This window comes from Falco punctatus (genome assembly GCF_963210335.1).
Source record: "Falco punctatus genome assembly, chromosome: 1".
NCBI lineage: Eukaryota > Metazoa > Chordata > Aves > Falconiformes > Falconidae > Falco > Falco punctatus.
Genome location: NC_137580.1, coordinates 111,591,013 through 111,612,714, shown reverse-complemented (window position 1 = coordinate 111,612,714; position 21,702 = coordinate 111,591,013). Strand labels below are relative to the sequence as shown.

At 47.5% G+C, this 21,702-nt stretch overlaps 2 protein-coding genes across 14 annotated transcripts in view; one reads left to right on the top strand and one right to left on the bottom strand.

Moving 5' to 3' along the window:
* Positions 1 to 5,799, top strand: part of MSI2 (musashi RNA binding protein 2) — a 255,752-nt gene extending 249,953 nt beyond the window's left edge. For all 13 annotated transcript variants that reach the window (XR_013925802.1, XM_080374218.1, XM_080374221.1 and 10 more), the window contains one exon: positions 976 to 5,799. Coding sequence is in view for 1 of the 13 variants with exons in the window: in XM_080374218.1 (XP_080230344.1) it covers positions 976 to 1,017 (42 nt within the window). In the remaining 12 variants the exon portion in view is untranslated. The remainder of the gene's footprint in view (positions 1 to 975) is intronic.
* LOC308058458 (uncharacterized protein) overlaps positions 5,099 to 21,702 on the bottom strand; it is a 34,600-nt gene continuing 17,996 nt past the window's right edge. The window contains exons 2-4 of the mRNA XM_080374249.1: positions 21,391 to 21,595; positions 8,281 to 8,373; positions 5,099 to 6,963 (exon numbers count right to left, since the gene is read on the bottom strand). Coding sequence (XP_080230375.1) covers positions 6,890 to 6,963; positions 8,281 to 8,373; positions 21,391 to 21,595 — 372 coding nt within the window. The 3' untranslated portion in view covers positions 5,099 to 6,889. The remainder of the gene's footprint in view (positions 6,964 to 8,280; positions 8,374 to 21,390; positions 21,596 to 21,702) is intronic.

Genomic DNA, 21,702 nt, shown 5'->3' with positions numbered 1-21,702 from the left:
CACCACCCTTTGTAATAATGAGGTGGGACACGAGGCTGGCTGGAGACCTAAGCAGAGCATCATAATTCACACTAATAACGCCGCGATGAAGGTGGCATTCATCAGATTAACGTATCGTAATCATTCTGCACTTACCACAACACATCACACTGTAACCATCATTTACTGTCCAGGACCAAGACTCAAACCATTAATGACTTAAAAACAGAAAGTGCCTTTAATGTTGCTCATTACTAATTGAAATAGATTTTTGAGAGGAGGAAATGAGCCTTATTATTAATTCCTCAAGGACCACCAAGTCTGAGATTTCTATCGCGGCAGCACATCCCGAGGCATCTGGTCCCGCACCGGCTGCCCGGGGCAGGATGCAGCCAGGGAGGATGATGCTGGGGGAGCTGCGGGTCCCCGGGGCAGGGACCAGCCCTTCCTGCGGGCTGTGGGCTGCCGGCAGGTCCTGGACCTGGGCGCAGCCCTCTGGGGGTGGGTGCTGGACGTCACCCCGAAAACATGAGAGCACAGGGTGCGCATTCCTCGCCGCCAGCCCCCAATATTTATTTCCATCTCAACATTAAGCACCAGCAGGGAGGGAACATTAGAAGGCAAATCCTCCATTATAAAATAAATCATCCCTGCTGCAGCCTGCCCCTGCAGAAATTGAGAAATTGTTGCCTTTCAAGTAATTCAGCGGTGCCTTTAGAAAAAAATGGTTTTTACCAAAACCATGTAAACTCCTGGCATAACAGGTGCCCGAGGAACAGTTTTGGTCCTTCGGATTGATCCAGCAGCGTTTTGCTGTCGCTGGGCAGCCAGGGTTGTGTGTGCCCGGCTTCGCCCTCAGTACGGATCGGGGCACGCTGCGGCCGCACAGCACTCACAGACGCTTTGGGGGGGCTGTGGTGGGGGTTGTTAAAACCCCCAATGGACCCGAGCTAACTCTCGCTCTCCTGTGTCCCATGTCTGCCGTTCCCCCCACAGAGTCTCTCTGGATGTCCGGGCAAGACGGGGCGAAGTTTCTGAGCGGGCCCACGGTTGGATGATCTCATCAGACTTTGAGCACTACATCATCACCGGCAACGCAAACAAACTGGAGGTGGCACTCGACGGACTTAGGTTGTTTAAAAATCTCTCTCATCATCTCATGAATCTGCTGTACTATAAAAACAACAGCTTTTAAAAGTATGTATATAAAACCCATTTCTTGTTCGTTTTATTTTCTGGATGGGTTCCCCCCCCTCCCCCTTTTTAAACCTCTCCAAACCACATTTTTTCGTAGCGTTTTGACATAGTCTCGTAGCCACGTAGTTCTAATTCTTTGTGTATCTAGCGAGAGCCTAACCATAGTGTAACTGTTTATATTAAGGGGTTTCTTTCAGTTATCTTTCCCACCTCCCCTCCTTCTCCCTTCTGTTTTACGTAGTTGTTGTTGCTTAAAGGATGCTGAGATGGTGACAGGAGCCGCAGCCGCTGGTCCCGGCTCTGCGGCTGCCGAGGGTGGCGGGGGGAGCAGAGCCGGCAGCGGGCAGGGCTTCGGGGTGGCCTTGCAGAGCGCGGGGAGCACAGGTGAGCAGCAGGTTCTCTAGCCCTTCTTTTCATTTGTGGCATCTTCGTTAACCTAATTCTATCTATTTTCGGCAATAAGGCAAGGACTACAAACTTTTTGTGCGTCCTTTTTCTATAAGTGCTTTTTTTTGTTGAAAGAGGTGATATAAGGTTTTTTGAAATTGTGAATTCTGAAAAAAAAAAAATACTGTATATACAATTCCATTAACTACATATAAACTATTAAGAAAGAGAAATACAAACCTATTTTTGTGGTGGAGTCAGCCTAAGGCAGTTTCTCTATGAAAATGGAAGAAGAAGAAAAAAAAAAAAGAAAGTTTTAGACTTTGTGACCAACTGCCGGAGCTGGCCCGCGGGAGTTAGGTGATGCACACACTGTTCAGCTTGCTCCGTAGGCGTGGTAGACCTTCCAGCTCTCCTAGCGTCATACCAGCATCTTCGCTATCAGACGTGCACAGCTTACAAAGGAACAGTCTAGTGGTATTTTTTTAATTTAAAACCTGCTTTTCCCAAGACTGAAAAAGAAGCTACGATTTTCCTATTTATTGCATTTACGGTTCAAAGCACACCTTTTTTTTTTTCTTTTTTTTTTTTCTTTTTTTAGTTGTTTTAAACTAGATCAACTCGCTGTCCAGTCATTTCAGCTGCCCTGGGCACCCTGTGCAGCCCGGGCGGAGGCGAGGTCCCTCCTCCGCGCTCGCCTGCCGCAGGCGGAGCGGCTTTACAGCTTGCATCGTTACCTTTTTTATCCATTACCTTCTGTATTAACAAATTAGGAACAACTTTTGGTTGTGGTTTTGGTTTTTTGGTTGTTTCTTTTTTTTTTTTTTTTTTTTTTTTTTTTGGGAATACCTCAGTGCTACAAGTTTCACCCTAGAAGCAACGGAAGATTTTAATTTATTGTAGTTGTAAACAGAATTAAAAAAAAAAAATAAAGTATAAAACATCATTGCACTGTGACTGGTAGGGGAAAAACTGACAGTTTCCTATTTGCACATGTTTAATATTTGGCTGTTATATATATGGTCCTCTGTTGGGGGAGGAGACTTATGAAGGATATTTTTTAATTTAATTTTTTTAATATTGGTAAATAGGCCTGCAACAGCAAACTAGAAGTACAACATGGTAGGTGGCATTAAGAACATACTGTAGTGTGGATATATTTCTTCTTTTTTTAACGTAATATTGACAAGTTTTATTAATATTTTTTTAAATTGTTACGTTTATAAATTTGGTACTTTAGGTACAGCCAGTATAAGACACTGAATGCGACATTTGTTAAAAAAAGCTGCTGCACTCCTATTTTTGTAAATTTTACTAACAGGTAGACTAATGTAGACATTCAATAGACAAGGTAGAGCAAGGCATCTTTAACAAAAACAAGGCACCATACTGCTAACTGAAAGGAGAAAACCTTGTTTTTCTTGTTTTTAAAAAAGAATCATGCTTTTTATGTAATATTTTAGGTTTTTTTCTTATTTCAGAACAACCAGGTTTAAGCAAAATGCTGGACGCTTTTTAAATATTGAGACTTGATCAAGTAATTAAATAAAACAATTCTTTAAAAAATAAAAATGAAAAAAAACAACAAAACAAATTCCCTGTAATTCAATGTACCGTCAGGGAATTTTTTATTGATATTTTGTCAATGTTGATGATGTACTGTACTACCAGTTGGTTTTCCTCTCCATTCCCTGTCACCTCATAGAATATTCTTTGTTGATCATTGTTGTATGTTAATAGTGTATAAAATGGCTATCTTGTAAGAGTGCTGTCCTGATGCTAGTGTAGTGAATTTTCCCCCCCCCCCTCTTTCTCTCTTCCTCTTCTAGTACATATTGGTAGGTGTATCGTAATTAAGGTTAAAAATTTAGATGTAGTTATTCAGATTTAGGACCAGTAAGGATAGAACTTTCTCTTATTTAAGAAAAAAATGCTAATAATTTTGGGAAGGTTTTCCTTTTCTTTTTTTTTTTTTCTTTCCTCTTTTCTTTTTTTTTTTCTGTTGTGTTTTTGGGTTTTTTTCTTTTGCTGATCTGATGCGGTTTCAACTAACCAAAGGTCTCACAATGTTAAAAATGCTGGCAAACTCCTAAGGCATTTGTAGATCCCCACCCTTGACTTTGAAAAGGGGGATGTGCCATACTACCTTAAATGCTAATGCTAGATATGCAAAACTGGATTTTTTTAATTTATTTTTTAAAAGAGGGAGGCACGGTATATTAAAACGATTTTACTAAGAGAAAAAAAAATATTTTTTTAAGAATGCTCAGAAGAAATTGCTAATCTGTGTGAATATGTTTTAGATGTTTATATACCTTTTGAGAAGTCCCAGTGGCCCATAGCACAAATGTCGTGGAATCCGATATGTTTTGATGTGGCTACCTAGACTAAGGTTCACGTTAGTCCCCCACTCATCTAGAAGTCCATTTCGAAGGGGGTTTGGTTGTTGTTTTTTTTCCTTCGTTCGTTCGTTTGGGGGGGGGGGTTGTAAATTTTTCAACACAAAGGTTCAGCTCCACCTTCTTTGTTTCAGTCAAGCCCAGCAGGTGAAGGACCCTGCCGAGGGCCATTGCCCCTTTCCTTTCCCAGGGTCTGGTACGGCTGCGCTGCCCCCGCAGTGTCCCACCGAGGGCGATGGCCATCGGGTGGGCAGGGGGCACCCACAGCCTCTCCCAGCTGGACCCCCGACACGGGGGACCTGTTCAGAGGAGCTGTAGCAAGCCACAGGAGCTCGGCTACCCTCCCCCCTTCGAAATAAAAAAAATCCTTTGTGATTGGATTGGCTTGATTAAAATGAAGCCTGATCTGTCCTTTTTTATTATTATTTTTGTCCCTTTTTTCTTACACTTCATAAATGTTCATTTTAAGTTGAATTTGTAGCTTGGACTTTAAGGTAGCATGGCTCTCTTTGCTGTAAGTTTATTTTTTTTCTCCATTGTACAGCAGCGTACCACTGGTGAATGTTACACATCTTGCTAGGCTAGTTAAACCATTGGGTAATTGTTGGTAATAACGACCTGAAAGGTGTTCGGATTTCTTTTCTTCCCTGCTCTGAAGCCTAGGATGCTGTTTTCATCTGTAGTGTGAATGAGGGCTAGCGACTCCAGCCACAGTTACCTTCCTGTTTTGTTTCTGCCATTCACTCAATGCAACATAATCAATAATAAAGCAATATAGTTTACTACATTTTTACTGAAGGCCAGCCATGGTTATGTATGATATTGCATATGAAACTGTTTACAAAAAAAAAAAAAAAACAAACAAAAAAAAAAAAAACCAACACTAACTCATAGCTGTCTTTTATGCTATGGAAATGTCTCTTGGGTGGAATTTTCCGAATTATTTTTTTTAGCGGTTTGGTTTGTTTTTTTAAGCGAAATAGTTCAAACAGAAAACTGAAGTTAGTGTAAGGTGAAGAGACAGGATGCATCGAAGACACACCGGCAGATCCCGGTCTGCGCACAGACACTGTAGAGTTTCATACGTACAGAATCCAAGTCAAACCCATTGCCGCGTGCGAACACTACGTGAGGAGATTCTGTAAGCTAAGCAATACTTTAATACTGTAACAAAAATTACCAAAAAAAAAAAAAAAAAAAAAAAAAAAAAAGTAGTAGTTTGAGAAAGTAAATCCTCGTGATCGGTTCTCAGTTCCCAAACAGTCTGACTGTGTTGTCTCGAGAGAGCTCCGTGCCCGAGCGGGGGGAGCCCCGGGGGGAGCGGGGCTGGCCCGTGCGCCCGGCTCTCTGTTCTGTACATACTCGTAACACCACGCGTGGGCTCGTGTGTCGCGTCGACCGTTGTAGGTAGCACATCCCCGTCATTCTCTGTTGTACGAGGTCTGAACTCCATCAGTACTAGGATGCAAGTCTAAGCATTTCAGGTGGTCATAAATGTACCTAAATAAACTATGGCACAGTGGCAGGCCTAGCCCTTCCTTTTATACTTTAGTATGAACTGATGAGAACTTTGGTAGTGACTTTTTTTTTATATATATACATATATATATGTATCTATATATATCAAGCATCTTTCAGGTCTCTGTGTATGGCTTTCTAAAGCCCTGTTGTAAAATACTATGTGGATGGGGGTCTCTCACATCACAGATGTGGAAAGTATAATTTTATATTTGTATTTTCAAATAAATAAGTTTGTGAAAGGTTTCCATCCTCTACTGTGGTCCAGAAATCAATGTGTTTGTCTGACGAAAAAATACAATAAACTGTTTTGAACAGATCTGTGGAGTCCCTTTCATTGGGGGGCCGGGGGTGAAACGTTTCTAACCGGCGGAATAGCGCGCAGCCCCATCACCCCCGTGCGGTGGGGCTGGACCAGCACATCCCCTGCGCAGTGCGCCCAGTCCAGCCCCTTGGGCATCCCAGCATCGCATCCCTGCCCCGGGACCGTGGCCTTCCCTGGCGAGAGTCCGAACTCAGGGGGCTATGGCAGCATTGCCGCACTGCTGTGACGCTGCCAACCCTGCTGCGGATGCATCAAATTGCTGTAAAAAATGACCCAGCCCAGGAAGTACCGGGTAAGGGACATTGGTGACACGTGTCGCCATCTATATCGGCTTTCCGTCACCCCCCCTTTCCTAACGCATGTCCGAGAGGTGCCCTACAAGCCCTGACAGAGGGGAAGCACTTTGTGGCTTAGAAATAATTTCTGTCATCTAGGCAGTTGTCAGCATATCTATTTATCCATCTCACTGTGTCTTAGAGAGATACGGGGCTGGGGGAGGGGATCATACCTGCCTTGTCCTTGCCTTTGGGGCACTGGCTTACCTGGCTGGGAGGGGGCGGCTGCCTGGGGGAGCAGCACCTCTTTGGAGGGGAAAACCCCATTGAATCTCCCACAAACAGCAGCAAGCACCCCCCCACGTGCCTTCCAGAGCGGCCTCGGGGGGGGGGGCGGGGGGGGCGGCTGCAGGGGAGGAGGAGGATGGGTCCGGTTTGACTTGTTTTGCTGGGCAGAACTGGCGGCAGGCTGTGCCCGGTGGCAGGGGCTGTGATGAAGAGCAGGAGGCTGGGTCAGCCTCGTCCCTCCCCGCATTTAAGGTTTCTCACTCCTACTCCCTGGGGAGGCTGGATGCCTCGTCTGGCTCCGCACCCTCTTTGCACCCCAGCTATCCTCCCACGGCTGGTTTTGGCACTGGGGATGGAGTGGAGCCAATGTCCCCCCGCCCCACCTTAACATCTTAAATACTCACCTTATTCCACTTGGGATGAGACCAGTTCCCGCAAGCGGGGGCATGGCTGGGATGCAGGTTGGGGCTGGGATGGAGAGACTGGTCCAGCCCCCACCAAGCTTTCCAGACCCAGGGGCATCACTCCGGGGGGGCTCCGCAGGGATGGGGCTGGTGAAGGTCAGCGCGCGGCAGGATGCAGGATGGGCTCCTCGCTGAAAAGCAGGCAACACATCAAGCCCTTAATGGGACTGATGATTAGTGGAGCACCAAGGGGAAAATTAGATTAGAAAAACAAATGAAAATAATTTCGGAAGTAGTGTTTATTCGGGGTGGAAGGAGCTTCCACTGCGAGAGCTGCAGGAAACGATTTGACTGCAATCCAGAAGAAAAGGAGCCCAGGTCTGGAGTACATTAGTGTGGTGGGAGGCCGGGAATAGCAGCCACTTAACCCTGTCATTCAGCAAACATTAGTGAATTATGAGTGTATTATATGTGGGGTTATGTGTTTTGTGAAAAGCCCGGAGGCCCGCTATATCTGCACTAAAATGTTAGCGGGGGTCTGTGTCAAAATGTAAATTTTTATACCGACTGCGGAATAAAAATAAGATTTTGTGTTCGCCTCCCAGCTACTGAAATCAAATTGCAGCCCAAATCAAAGTTGTAAAATAAGCAAAAATTTCCCTTCCCTGTCAAATTAGTGCCCCACTAAAGAAAACAAGGGATATAAATGTGATTTACTTCCCTTCCCTCCTGTCATAAACATTTATGACCGAGCTGTAACGATGGAGTTCAGGAGGCAGCCGGGGCTCTTTGGGGTTTTGCAGCATTACCCACGTGGTGGGTGCCAGGGAGCCCTGCCCAGGGTACCCGTGGTAGGGGGGAGCAGGTATCCCCGCATCCCTGCACCCATCCCCATCCTGCACCGCACCCCGGGGCCCCTCAGCCCTGTGCCCCCCTCGCTGCCGAGGAGGCTGTCCTGGCCCTATTGCCCGGGTTTCTTACCTGCAGCACAGACAGATATATCCAGCAGAGCTGTGTATCCTCCCATCGGGCATCTCAAGGCTGCCATGCGGCAGCAGAAACCAAGCCAGCATTTATTAATTATGAGCTTAAGCGCTTCCTTTCATGGCTATTTACAAGGGCCTCCTCATTATTAATAAAGAATAATAAAATGGGTTTTTAAAGCCCATTTGTTCCGCAGGGTACTGATCTCTGGCGGGCGCGAGCCTGGATGCCACCCAGCGCACGGAGCACTGGGACCTGCTTATAATGACACCCCACCCCATGGAAAAGCAAACCCAAACCTTTATAACCATTCTGCTTTCAATTATTTTAAATAGCGTAAGACATGAACAATTACAGCAGGCTCTGCTTTTTGATGGTGCCTGGCTGCGGTTTTCAGTTGGTCATAAGGTGGTGGCAGGTCCTGTGTAGCGAGAGATACTTGTAATTCACTAGCTGTTTGCAAAGGGCACCAGTACTTGACGTCGTTCCCGAATCCGTGGCGGACTCATTTCCCTGCTATTTACCTCCATGGCAGCGGCTGTAATTAGCAGCGGCACGGGCTCCCACGGGCCGGGCTGGCGTCTGCCGCTTGCATCCACTGCTCCATGATTTCTCGTCTGCAGGGCGAACAAAGAAAATTAAAAAGTTTTTGGTGTGAGCGGAAGAGCCCGGTCCTCGAAGCCGCTCTGCCCCAGGCTGGCAGGTCCCCAGACCCTGCTCCCCCAGCCTGACCTTCCCAACACAACCGACCGTGCCAGGGCCGCTGCTGCTGCAGCCGATGCCAGGCTGCGCTCCCATCCGAAGCTGCCCGCTCTGCCAGCACGGCCGCGGGGCTCGGGGACCAGCCGAGGTCCCAGTATGGGGCCGGTGATGGTGACAGTGGCCAGCCCACACTGGGTGCTAATTGCCGTGACATACCAAGTGGCACTCACCCGGGGAGTGAGTGAGAGGAGCCTATGCACTGTTTCCACCTGCTAATAATTACTGATTAAAAACTAGTTTAAAAGGCAATGAAGACTGAAATGTGCATTAGCCGAATGACCCCTGTCTTGCGCCAGCTGTGGAGAGAGGGGAGCAATTACAAAATCGTCACTTGCAGCGTCTCCAAACACTGACAGCAGCTGAATTTCCCCAGGATTGATGGTGATGCTGGGAGGCTGGGCCATGCCGCGGCTCTCCCACCAGCCGTGCCGGGGCAGCGTGGCCGGAGCCAGGGGGAGCCCATCTGCTGCGACCCCTGCCCTTAATGCTGCGCCTTGGTGCTCACTGGGCAGGCAAGGGCACAGTGAGCCGCATTAAAGCGGTGTTACTCGCAGCGGTGGCTGGGACCTAAAGAGCTCTCACACGCAATCAAATGGAGTTTAATCAAACCCAGGGAGGGGTGCACGGCCAGGGTCTCGCTGCCTCCCCACCTTCATAGGGTGCATATGTGGGACGCACATGAGGTGCATGTGGGGTGCTCATGTGGGATGCACACAGGGTGCATGTGGGGTCGGCAGCGCTGCCGGGCTCCCTCCGTCCATCCCAGCCACGTCCCAGGGCAGGGAGGGAGGCGAAGCCCTGCAATGACAAACCAGCTCGATTCTGCGCTTCAACAGGCAACAGCAGCTTCATTCCCCAGCTCCAGTCTGCCACACAACGAAGGTGGCATTGGCCAGGGAGTCAGGGGGACAAGCAAGGTGGGAAGGATGCTACTGCCTACCTCTTGATGGGAAAATAGAGAGAGAGGCAGTTGCTGCTATTTCTTACACCATCATTTTAAAAAGCCTACTGTTGGTTTGGCAAATTGGACAAAACAATATTCCTTTCTTCCCCAGCTCACCCGTCGGCAGCCGTGGCAGCCGCCCCGGCACAGGGACCCGCTGTGGGGAAGAGCAGAGACATTGATGGGGGGGCAAAGGGAAGGGGACCCCTGCCAGTCCCTGCGCTCAGAGGTGGAACCCTGTTCTGCTCAGGAAAGGCACCAGGAGCTGCCCCTTACAGGGTCCCGCTTTCCAAAAAGAACTGAATTGAAATAGTTTTCCCTTCCTGGTTACTGCACTTCACTGGCAGCTCCTGGCGGCTTTGAAAAGGGCCCGACTGAAACCGCTTCATAGAATCACAGAGTCATTTGTGTTGGAAAAGACCTTTAAGATCATCAAGTCCAACCATTTGAAATCCAGCTCAATTATTTTTCCGTCCTTCCCCTTCTCTTACCCATGGCTGATAGAGGTATATTCACAAGCGTTTTATGTTCTACGCATTTACTAACGCTTTTAAAAATATGTTTCTCTGCCCTGACAGCTTTGCACCAAGGTGTTGCTGAAAGGCCATGCTCACCCCGCAAAGCCCCGTGGCGGGGTGCTCTGGAGCCCTCCCCCTCCCTGGGGTGTCGCAGGAGCCCCAGCAGCAGGACCAGGCGCATCCCCCCCCTCAGGTCCACCAGCCCTAGTGCCTCCCACCATAACCCAGCCTCCATAACAGAACATAACCTCGCCGGGGCTGCACCGGGGGGGTGCCACTCCCCAGGCTCCCCCTGCTCCTTTGCACCCGACTTTTTAGCCCATCTGTCACAAAAGCAAAAGTTTTCTGCTCATATGTGTTCAAGCCGCTGTCTGACCCTGCCTTGGAAGAAGCAAGTTTGAATCAAAAATATTCAGTGTGCATCACAGGCGGGCTCATCTGCCTCCCCCTGGAGCCAGGGGACAGGGGACACCCTGGCCCAGTCTCACAGGGTCCCTGCTGCCCTAAAGCCCCACAGCCCCATTCTGCTGGCTGCACCCAGCCTCCTGTGTCAAGAGCACCTAGCGCTTGTGGGCACTGATGCAACGTTAACATCTGTGAGAATACCAAGCAGGAGAAAGTAAGCACTTCTGCCTTTTTTAAGCCTGTGGCGCATTTGAGCCACTAATAAAATTGCTTAGGATTTATACAGGGGTTTGCATCTTCAAAGCAAGGCAGCGTTTTGTTCCTCTCAGCCCTTTTCATCTGCAGATCCAAAGTGCTTCCTACCCTTCTTCCTCCACCTTTTGCTGGGTGGGGAATTCCTCTCTCTAATCTTGAAAGAGCAAGCCTGAGTGGGGCTGGGGGCTCCCGACCCTCCCAGCCACCCGCGGTGGAGCCGGAGCCACAGCCCGTCCCTGTCCCTGTCCCCCTCTGCCCCGACAGCGGCCAGGTAACAGCCCCCATTCAGAGGGTGCCTGAGCTGAGATGCTAAAGGCAGGGGAACACCCTGGAGGGATGCAGCATCCAGGGCCTCAGCATCACCGCTGGGCACCGGGCTCGAGTCACCGGTGAGCCCCCCCACCTGCACGGTGGGGCTCAGGGCACGGGCGGCCACCGGGGCATTAATAACCCGGCGCTGACAGCACACGCCGGCCCGAAGGACACGCGTCCGAGCTGTCAATATTGATAGTCGTGACACTGTGTAAATGCAACCTCTCCGCTTTATGCCCTGCTGGCCCGATCGATCCGGGCGTGCAGCAGCGCCAGGAACATCCCAGGAGTGCGGGTAGGTCAGACAGAGGAAGGTCACCAACATCACCAACACAGCCCAGCCCTGGCGAGAGCCGTAACCCTTTGCTGCACCGGCAGCCTGGAGCCCAACCAAGGGTCCCCCCGGCAGCTCACAACAGCCTGGCTCTGTACACCCCTCTGTGCACTGCAGTTTGCATCAATCAAAATAAAACTAGGTCCCAAACGCAGGCTGCAGCGAGTGGGGAGATGAAGGCATTCCACCCCAAGCCTTCCAGACGGCGCTGAACAATGCTCTGCCATTAGCAATCAGCATATCAGCGCGGCAGCGCGCCCGCTTCATAGAAAATCAAGAGGCAAAATAATTGAGTCAATAGTGATACGAAAGGATTGCTCCTTCAGCCCTATTCTTGTGCTAACAATTCTTCGGCAGAGCTGAAAATTCAAAAGCTTGGGGAATCAAAAAAGAATTGATTTGATTCAGAGCTTCAGCCCGGGATGTATTTAACACATCATTTCTGCTTGCTCTACATATAATAGAAACTGTTTGAAGGCAGAGGAGCTGCCTTCTGCGGCGGAGAGACAGGGGAGAGCAGGAAGCATGAGGCAGGAGAATATTCTCGATCTGCTGCTTTTCAAAGAGCAGCTGAACCCACACCAACCCCGCAGACTGCTGCAGGACCCTGGGCACTGATTTAAAGAATCAGTCACCAGTATTCGAGAGAGCGGAGGTTATCTTTATTCGGCAGCGCTGGGTGCACGGGGGATCACTTCACCAAAGTCATGCACACCGAGGGGACTTTTCAGTCCCCTCTTTATACAAGTCACTCATGTCTATTCATTAACTTTCTGAGAACTCATTAACATATCTCCCACCTGGACAATTAGCACATTCCTATTCAAGGACCTAGTATATCTTCAAGTTAACAACAGTAACATATCTCTTGCCTGGACAATTCACACACTCCCATTCGAGTATTTGGTATATCTTCAAGTTAACAATATTAACATATCTTGTGCCTGGACAATTAGCACACTCCCTATGTCACCCATTCAAGGATTTAGTACATCCTCAAGTCAACAATAAGGGTTTCCTCAGATAAACATGAGCACACTCTTCTTTAAACAAATCATATATGGCCCATTACTCAATCTTTCACCATCACCTAATGTATACAAAGGCCACCAATTCTGACAATATTTTTAAAATGTCTTTTCGTTCAAATTTCCACTGGGAATTCTGCCAAATTCTTTCCAATGCTTCAAAATACATCCCAAGGCTGTTTTGGTATTTATTTCTTGGCTCAGTCGGCCCCCAACTTCTATTAGGATTACTACTAATATTAATTGTTATACTCATTTTATGCTGGAAACGTGAGAATATTTCTGTATTAGGTATATTCTGAATGTTGGTATATGGTTATTGTCTTGAACATCTGAGGGGTGAGTGTAAACCTCTATATGTTTTAAAGCCCATATAGTGCAAAGAATTATTGAGTATATGGTGGGGGTTGCTGCTTAAAGACAAAATTAGTCTCTGAGCAGTTACTCCGTGCTGTTTTGGCATCAATTTGGCGCGCCAGCCAGGAGAACTCTCCACCAGTGCTGGAATCCAGGGGCCTGGGGACCCTCAGGGCCCCCGACAGTATCTTCTATCGGCAAGACTCCCCTACCCTTCAGCTTCTCACACAGGTGGACAAGGACTTCTGCACAACATAAAAGGGATTTATATTTATTCTTTGTTTTGAATATTTGAATCTTAAAAGATTGTCTTAAGATTTGAGAAGCTAAAAACTTCCTTTAGGTTGTCTTAAGGATTTGGGGAATTCCTAGAATATAACAACTGACATAGTGCTCTGTGTCTTGTTTGTTCTATATGTTGTCTTGTTACATGTTCAAAATTGGAGTTATGAAATGTATGTTGAAAAAAAAAAATATTTGGTAATTGTAGGCAAATAGCTGAAAACTTAACACTCTGCTTGAGGCCAGAAAAAAATTGGAATCTGTTTTTTGGCAATTGTTCATTGAAATGCGTACTTTGTGTGATAACGCGAACTGTCAGTGTTCCTAGAGCTGTGTGTAAGTGCAGGGTACCGTGTAACATACTGCCTGTGTGACTGAGGGCTGCCCAGGGAGTGTGATGTTTGTGAGAGACGCGGTGTCACTGCGAAGCGAGTAGGGAGTCCTGATCTGCGTGTCTGTGTGCCCTGCGAGGGGCCGGCCAGAGATGGACGGAGCAATTGAAAAAAATCAGTTTATGAAGTGTTGGAATGCATAATTAGAAATTAGAGCGGGAGACTATGGACAAAACATTAGAACTAACGTCATTTGGAAAAAGCATGAACTAGCCTCTGCCCCTAGTGTTGTAGGTGCTGTCTGTATACTCGAGCAAAGGGTAGCAAGTGTCTAAGATATATTATCTCCTCGCAAAAAAATATATATAATAAAAATAGTGAGACCAAGAAATAAGGCTAAATAGAGGTCTTGAACTGTGGTGTGTGTTCTGAGATAAGTATGGTACCTCCAATAATAACTAATACATTGTAGACAAATACCAGACTTGTTAGGAAGATGGGGGGCCGACCGAGCCAAGATATAGATACCAAAACAGCCCTGGGATGTATTTTGAAGCATTGGAAAGAATTTGGTGGAATTCCCAGTGGAAATTTGAACAAAAAGACATTTTTAAAATATTGTCAGAATTGGTGGCTTTTGTATACATTAGGTGATGGTGAAAGATGGCCACTCGAAGGAAGTCTTATATTACAACACAATTTTACAGCTTATGCTGTTTCTTCGTAGAGAACAAAAGTGGGATTAACACCACCTGATCTTTGATTATGGTTCTAGAAAAGGATTAAGGGAAAAACTGAGACCTAAACTAGAAAGGTGTTCTTGTTGAAATTTTTGTGGGGAAAAAAAAAAAAACCACAACATAAAACAAAGAGAGAAGAGCTCACGTTGTGGTTCGTTCTGTGAAGCAACCAGAATGAAACACGTTGTAAGATAAAAACTTGGACTAATGTATGTAAGACCTAAAGTGGGGTGTGGAGAGTCAAAGACCCTGTGAAACTGTTAAAGTATTGGGGTGATTTTGTACAAACCCACATACCCCATCGAAGATGCGACTGAGTCATGCTGGATGCATGGCAGGGTGTTTGCTGTTCGCCTGCAAAGGCATGATATGTAAGAACACAGACTTAAAGCAACAAGGAGCAGATTTGCATTCAGTGTAAGAAAGAGTTGAAACAGAAGTGCTGTTGCAGTGGCAGGCTTGTGTAACCTGCAGATCAGGAAGAGCATCTCCTGCCCCAATCCTTCCGATGGTGAGGAGGAAGAGGTTGCTGTTGCTGACAACTGAGCAGAAGGACCTGACAATGTTACCCCAATTGCTGCAGCATTTGCAGCACAACAGGACCGGTAACGGCCCCTCTAGGGCAGGCAATGGGTCTGAGGAGAATAAAGGTGAATCGTTGAAAGGGAAATGTAGATGTTTGAAAGTTGGTCGTGAAAGACTTATCAGGATGATCTAATAGGACTAGATAAAGGTTCGAGTTGATTGTTACTAGGTAATCGTGATATAGAAAAGTTGATAGAGGGAACAGGGAATCAGAAGGTAAGAGAAGAAGAGCTGGGTCGTGCTAAACTGGTAGAGGAGATGAGGCAGAGACAGAGGAGGAATGTCAGGCAGAAGTGAAAGAGTGAATCCCTCTCCTATGGGATCGGATCACTGTGCATATTGTAGGGAAAGTGGGCACTGGAAGCGAGATTGCCCTAAGATGAATCAGCAAGGGGTTCTGGTGAACCAGGAAAAATGAGGTGGAATTTTTAGTGAATACAAAACCAACCTATTTGGTGTTAAATTTCAGTGAAAAGAATTTGTTACAGTTGTGGGAGCTGCTGGCCACCAGCAAAACATCCTGAAACCTTTAAAGTACAAACTAAGAAAACAAATAAGAATGCCAAATTCACCAAAATCTTTGTTGGGATGAGATTTATTAGAACATCTAGACGTTTAAAGAAGGACAAGAAGACCTAAAGCTAATTCAGGACATGAATGGTAAAATAAAATCAAATAAGTGGGCTTATTTGGCAGATGGCCATATAGTGACACCATCCAATTTAATATGGACCACAGCCCTAACAGAACATAATAAGACTCATTGGGGAGCTGATACGTTATATAAAAGTCTAAATCAGAAACTGATAGGGCGAAATTTATATACTGTAATAAAACCGGTGACTCAGCAATGGGAAGTGTGTTCACATAGTTATCCCAATGTAACAAATAGAATAAAACTAGGGAACATTAGCAGAGGAAATTATCCAGGACAACAGTGGCAAGTTGATTTTTCCAAACTCCCAAGAAAAGGAGAGTACTGATACGTTTTCAGGTTGGCCAGAAACTTTCCCTTGTCTAACAAATAAAGCAAGAGAGGTAACAAAGGGATTGTTAAATGAGATTATTCTCCCTTTGGGGTGCCAGCAACAATCTCTTCTGATAGAGGCTCACACTTTTGTGCCAAAATAATACAACAAGTGAGTACAGTATTAGGAATAGATTGGCAATTACACACTCCTTATAGACCTCAAGCAAGTGGGTAAGTGGAAAAATAAACCATTTAATTAAACAACAGATAGCGAAAATAGGACAAGAGACAAATCTAACTTGGCCACAATCTCTTCCCTTGGCATTATTAAGAATATGAACTAAACTGGGAACAAAGGAGAATTTGAGCCCTTTTGAAATATTATAGGGGAGATCGTACCAGTTACAATTTGCTGGAGAAGATTTAAGGCAGTTAGGGGAGGGATATTTATGTGAATATGTGAAGACCCTCCAGGGACAATTAAAAGTTATAAATAAACAAGTATTGGGAACGAGGGCCAGAGGGTTGGATCAACCAGTCCATTCCTTTAAATCTGGCGACTGTGTGTATATAAAGACTTTTTCAGGGAAACCTTTGGAAGAAAAGTGGGAAGGACCCTATCAGGTGCTGCTGACGACCTTCACCGCCATCAAGATTACAGAACGACCAGCCTGGATGCACTACTCTCGGATAAAGAAGGCTCCTGAGAAATTATGGGATGTCACCCCGGCAGGACCCATGAAACTACGGTTCTTTAGATCGTAAAGAAATCTCCGGAGACACAATGGACTGTCAGAAAGATCAGGGACATTTGTGTACAGTTATTCTAATCTCAATTGTAACTGTTGTGGAGATATTAGAAACTGAAACATGGGTAAACAATACCCGTCTTCAAACATTGCAAATAATTGTTAATGCTACAAAAGCCAAGGAATGCTGGATATGTACCTCTCTTCCTAAAGGAGGCCTGGTAACACCCCTGTATGGGGTGGCCTCTCAAAACTGGAATTCTCTCGATGAAAAATGGCCTACCTGGCCAGACTTTTAGAAAAAGCCAAATGATAGTGGAGGATATTGCCTATTTGATGATAAAACATATGAGTTGGGTCCCAGATTTGATTTACAAATATTAAACCACCACAGTAGTTAAGGAAAGTGATAATAACTGTCATTAGAAAGCTCAAACAAGACAGGAGGAGCATGTCCTGGAAACCCAGGGCAAAACACTTGTTCACAATCTGATGGATGGAATGATTAAACAGACATCCATAAGATATGGAACAAGGTGCAGATCCTGCATGAAATTACTAGACTATTTATCATGGACTTTTAAAGCTATATGGGGCAAACTGACTTCATGGTTACCCAATTTGGAATGGTTAAAGCATGCTTTTATTATAATACTTATTGTAATAGTTTTAGGAATAATATGTGTATTACTTCAATGTTTTGTTTGGTGCTGTCAAAGAATGAGGCATAATTATTTTTTGTAGTTGCAAAAGAATTTGCAAAAGTTACTAGAAAAGGAGGGAATGAATGATGAATGATGTACCACTTATCTATAGGATGATGTACTTAATGTTTATCTAAAAGTTGGGAAACATCCAAGGACCGTTATTGCTAACATGACAGATGTACTAATTGCTAAGTCCTTGGATTTGTCATCTTTAAAAAGGCTACCTGGTCCTAAGTTCCTGTTGTTTATACAACGTGGCAAAGACAAGGACTTAAATCATGGTCACTAGTTTAGTACGATATGTAAATGAGTTCCTGGAATTGTAATGAATATGTAAACGATTTTCCAGAAAGTTAATGAATAGGTATGAGTTGCTCGTATAAAGAGGGGACTGAAAAGTCCCCTCGGTGTGCATGACTTTGGTGGAGCGATCCCCTGTGCACCCAGCGCTGCCGAATAAAGATAACCTCCGCTCACTCGAATATTGGTGACCGATTCTTTAAATCAAACTGGTGATGCGGATCGGTGCTCCGCGTCCTCTCTGCTTCACCGGAGGTGCCGCTGCCTCCATTCATCAGGCTCAAGGGCAGCCGCTGCGGTTTAAGGGCACAGGACACGGCGCCAGGGACATTTCCCCTTGCGAGAAGGCAGAAGGGACTTTTTGAGCTCTCCCATATCCAGGCACAGGGTCACAAACATCTTCCTCACGCAATCAAGTCCAACAAACAAAACCGCACAACTCGCACCCCGGCGGGTGGGAGGCACTCACTCAGTGCAGGCACGACCCCCCCGGCCCGGCCCTGGGTGCCGCAGCACCACATCGGCACCCGCTTTCTGCTCCCCCCCGAGCCACCACCTGCCCTGCCGGCAGCACCGCACACGGGGCCGCACCAGGCTCCATGCAGCACCAGCGGCGGCGGCACGTGCCCCCAGCAAAGCACCTTTCTGCCCAGGAGGGACAGGGGGGTGCAGCATCCCCGCGGGAGCTCATTGCTCCCCACAAAAACTTTCAGGGTTAAACTCTTTGTGCATATACTTCCATAACATCTGAAATCTTTTTTTGGAAGCCCCTCTTCCCCTGCTTTTTATCTATGAAAAGGGGCAGAAAAAGCCCGTATGCTGCTCCAGCACTCTGGTTACAACACAGATGAACCAGCAAGCGCGCAACTGCCCTGGATTCCAGCAAACAGGATGGCAACGAGCACTCAGAGAGGTCCAGCAACAAGAACCGCTCCTGCAATCCCCTACCCAAGGCTGTTCTACAAAACACACACATGCTTCTTGGCAGAGACATTAAACCATCAACACCACCGAGGCGGCTCAGGGCGTCCAGACTTAAGCATTCAGAAAAACCTAACTGCAGAATCAAAACCAGTATCAAACACCCTGGGCAGGGGAAGGGGCTAGCTTCGAGCCCACCCCAGCAAAGCACACTCCTCTGCTCACCACGTAGCACATACAGGTCTTTAAATTCCCTGCGCAAGAGCCCTGCACCTTTAAGGGTGGCACAGACCCCTAATGCAGCCCAGCTGCTGACACAGCGGGGACACCCCAGCCACCACCCAGGCAGCTGATTTGATGTGTTGACGAGCAAGTCATGTTGCTATAATAAGAAGTGTTTATTTGAATAATAAGGTCAGGGAGTTAAGTAGTTGGTATTCCACTCGTATGAAACAGTTTGCACAGTGTCACTAATAATTAAAGGGGTTTTTTGACTAATCTAGTTGCTCTTCCTAAATATACTCTACTCTGTTCAAGAAACTCATCAAAGCAGCGAACTGATCTTCGAGGTTATTAATCTCCTTTGCTCCACAGCTGGAGCAAATTTATTTGCTTGAATTAGCATGTAATAAACTTATAATAAAGCTGCCATATCCCTCGCTTTAGAGATATAGTTTGTGTAATGGGTAGTTAAATCTAGGTAATGTAGCAATAGTCTTTAGACTTGAAGATGAGAGGGAAGAAAAAAAAGGAAAGTATTGCTACATTATCACTGGTGCCAGGGTTGCAATGGGATTTCTTCCAGGTCAGGCTGCCAGGAAAAGTCAGCCTGGTTAGAGACCACTGGGGGAAGAAGGGGAGAGTTTTCCTGGTGGGAATCCCTGGCCTGGCACTGCTCCAGCCCACATCGCCGGGTGCTCTGGGACACCGGCAGCAGAAGCTGCTGGAGCGCAGCAGCAGCCCACAGAGAAAGGGGGCTCAGCGGCGTTGCCTTCCCCAGCTGCAAAAGGAGAATTAGCCCCCAAAGGGCACCCTCCGGGCTGGCAGCGAGGGGCAAAGCCCTGGCCGCAGCACCCACCGTGCCAAGACCTGCTGGAGCAGCAGCGGGTGCCTGGTTTGGCCCCAAACCTGCTCACACCAGCAGGACGCACGGGGACGGAACAGTTCAAATCGGGCTGAACTTGGCGCAGGGTGTCTAAGTAAGAGGGATTAATTTGCTTCAGTTCACTAAGTTGAGCCTTTATAGGTTGCAGTTTCCCTCAAACAATAAATCCTCTCACTGCTTCTTCCCCTGTAACACTTGCTGCGCGATCTTTCAATAAGGAGAAATGGGCAGATGTAGACTGATGTGGGTAGATATCAAGGTTCAGCTGCATGGGGAAGGCTGGCCCCCACCCTTTCTCCTCAAAGGATATTATTCATAGAGCCTAGGCAGTAAATAATTTTCCTCTCTCTCCATTTTAGCTCTTTCCTGGTTTTGCTAGAGCCACTCTGCGCTCGAGAAGGGCCTGAGCATTAGCCAGAGGTGTCAGAGGTGTTAGACAAGGTATTAAGGAGGTGTCAATGGTGAAATAGCTGGGATTACAGTAAAGTCTAAATAAGGTGTAAAATAAAACCAAAGGTGATAAAGTCGTTGATAAGAAAAGCTGGAGAAAAATAGGAGTGCAATTATTTTTCATCCTCGTTGTTCACTCTTGCAGTGCATTATCTGTGGCTTTGCAAAGACTTAAGTAAGATTTTTTCCCCAGTCTATGGGATTCTCTGCCGGCAGCGCTGTGGCTCGCCAAGGCTCGCACAGACCCACGGGCAGTGGGCAGGAGCGCTGCGTACCCAGGTGATGCTAACAGGCTTCAGCTTCCCAGTAAACCATACTGGGTTCTTTTGGAGGAGGCTGCTCAAACTGGGTTTCTCCTGGCTTCCCTACACAGCTCTCCGGCCAGACAAGCGGTGTCTGAAATAAGCAGGTGAAATTCCCACCTCCACTTCAGCAAACCTCTGCTGCTCCAGCCACACACTCATAGATTGTCCCAGGTTTGAAACAAATACTCATCCCAGGCAGCCTTCCCAGCTTTTCAGGTCTTAGGAAAGATCCCACCCAAGTTAGCTGGCCCTGGTCCCGCAGGGAGAAAAGCCCAGTGCCTACCCAGGGTTTTCAGACCATATTTCGGCACTCCAGCATTTATTTTCCTGTACAAGGCTCCTGTGGCTGATCAGTTGGAATTGCTGATGTTTCGCCTCACTCCTCCTAATTAACACGTTTTAAATTCATAGCTTTTAAAATAATAAGCACTGGAGCATCTGTTCATGATGTTCTCCAGGACAGCTGCTCTGTCCCAAATGCCATACGAGTTTCAAGAAGCACCGAATTCCCCTTTCCCCGCCACGTATCGGTGTTACCCCGCGGAAGGTCTCCGGCGTTAACCCAAGGAGCTTCCCCTTCTGCACAGCCTGATGCTCCCCACCTGCTTCCCCACAGCAGAAAGCTGGGTTGGCACCCACCCCACCAAGGAGCAGGGCTTTGCCCACCCAAAACCACCACTGACGAGCCCCGGCAGTGCCGCCGAGGCTGGGGAGGCACCGGGGCCACGTGCCCCCTCCTGCCCCACCACATGTCGGGAGGTTTCATGAACCACGTGCCGCAGGCACTGCCTGCAGGTCTCGCTCCTGGGCTGCCACCTGCCCAGCTCAGCAATGGAGCGGCGGGACCCCCCCTGCACATCAGCGATGGAGCGGTGGGGCCCCCCCTGCACACCCAGCCCTGGCATGCTGGCAGATCCAGGGTCCCGGGGGGACCGAGGCAAGGGGTTCCTCCCTACCGGCATGCCCACACCCAGCCCGCACCCCCCTTTCCTCCCATGCAAAGCAGCCTGATCAGTCGCCCCCTTTCCAAGCACACTACTGTGTTGCTGAGACACTCAGAAATCTCCCTGGCAGGGAATGCCCAGCATAAAACAGTTGGAAAAAAGCTACGTATTTGTTATTGAAACTACCCCCGGTCACACATTTGTTTCCCGGGAAGGCTCCGGCTCAGCATCTTCACAGCCAGAGGTTTATGAGGGGCCCTGGGATGCAGAACCGTGTTAACCGCTTGCCTTGCCCCAGGGCTTGGCTGCAGGGAGGCTCGAAGGGCTTACCTGGTACAGTGAAGGAAAGCATCCACTGTAAGCGCTGCCGCAGCGGAGGCCAGCCTTTGCCCAGGGAGACGCACGGAAGGCACACAATCCCTCGCAGAAGGGTTTGACCTTGGCTCTGCCCTCTGAAGGCCAAGTGCAGGGCTGGTCTCGCTGCTCCAGCGCTGGGACCCCCATCCCATGGCAGTGAGGGACACAAAAACCACCCCTGTGGAGAAATGCACGTTATTGTCTTAAGAGAGCTACACTCTGAGCAACAAAAATTATTCGGTTCCTGCATGTCAAAGTGCAATTATTTTGTTTCCACATCAGCTC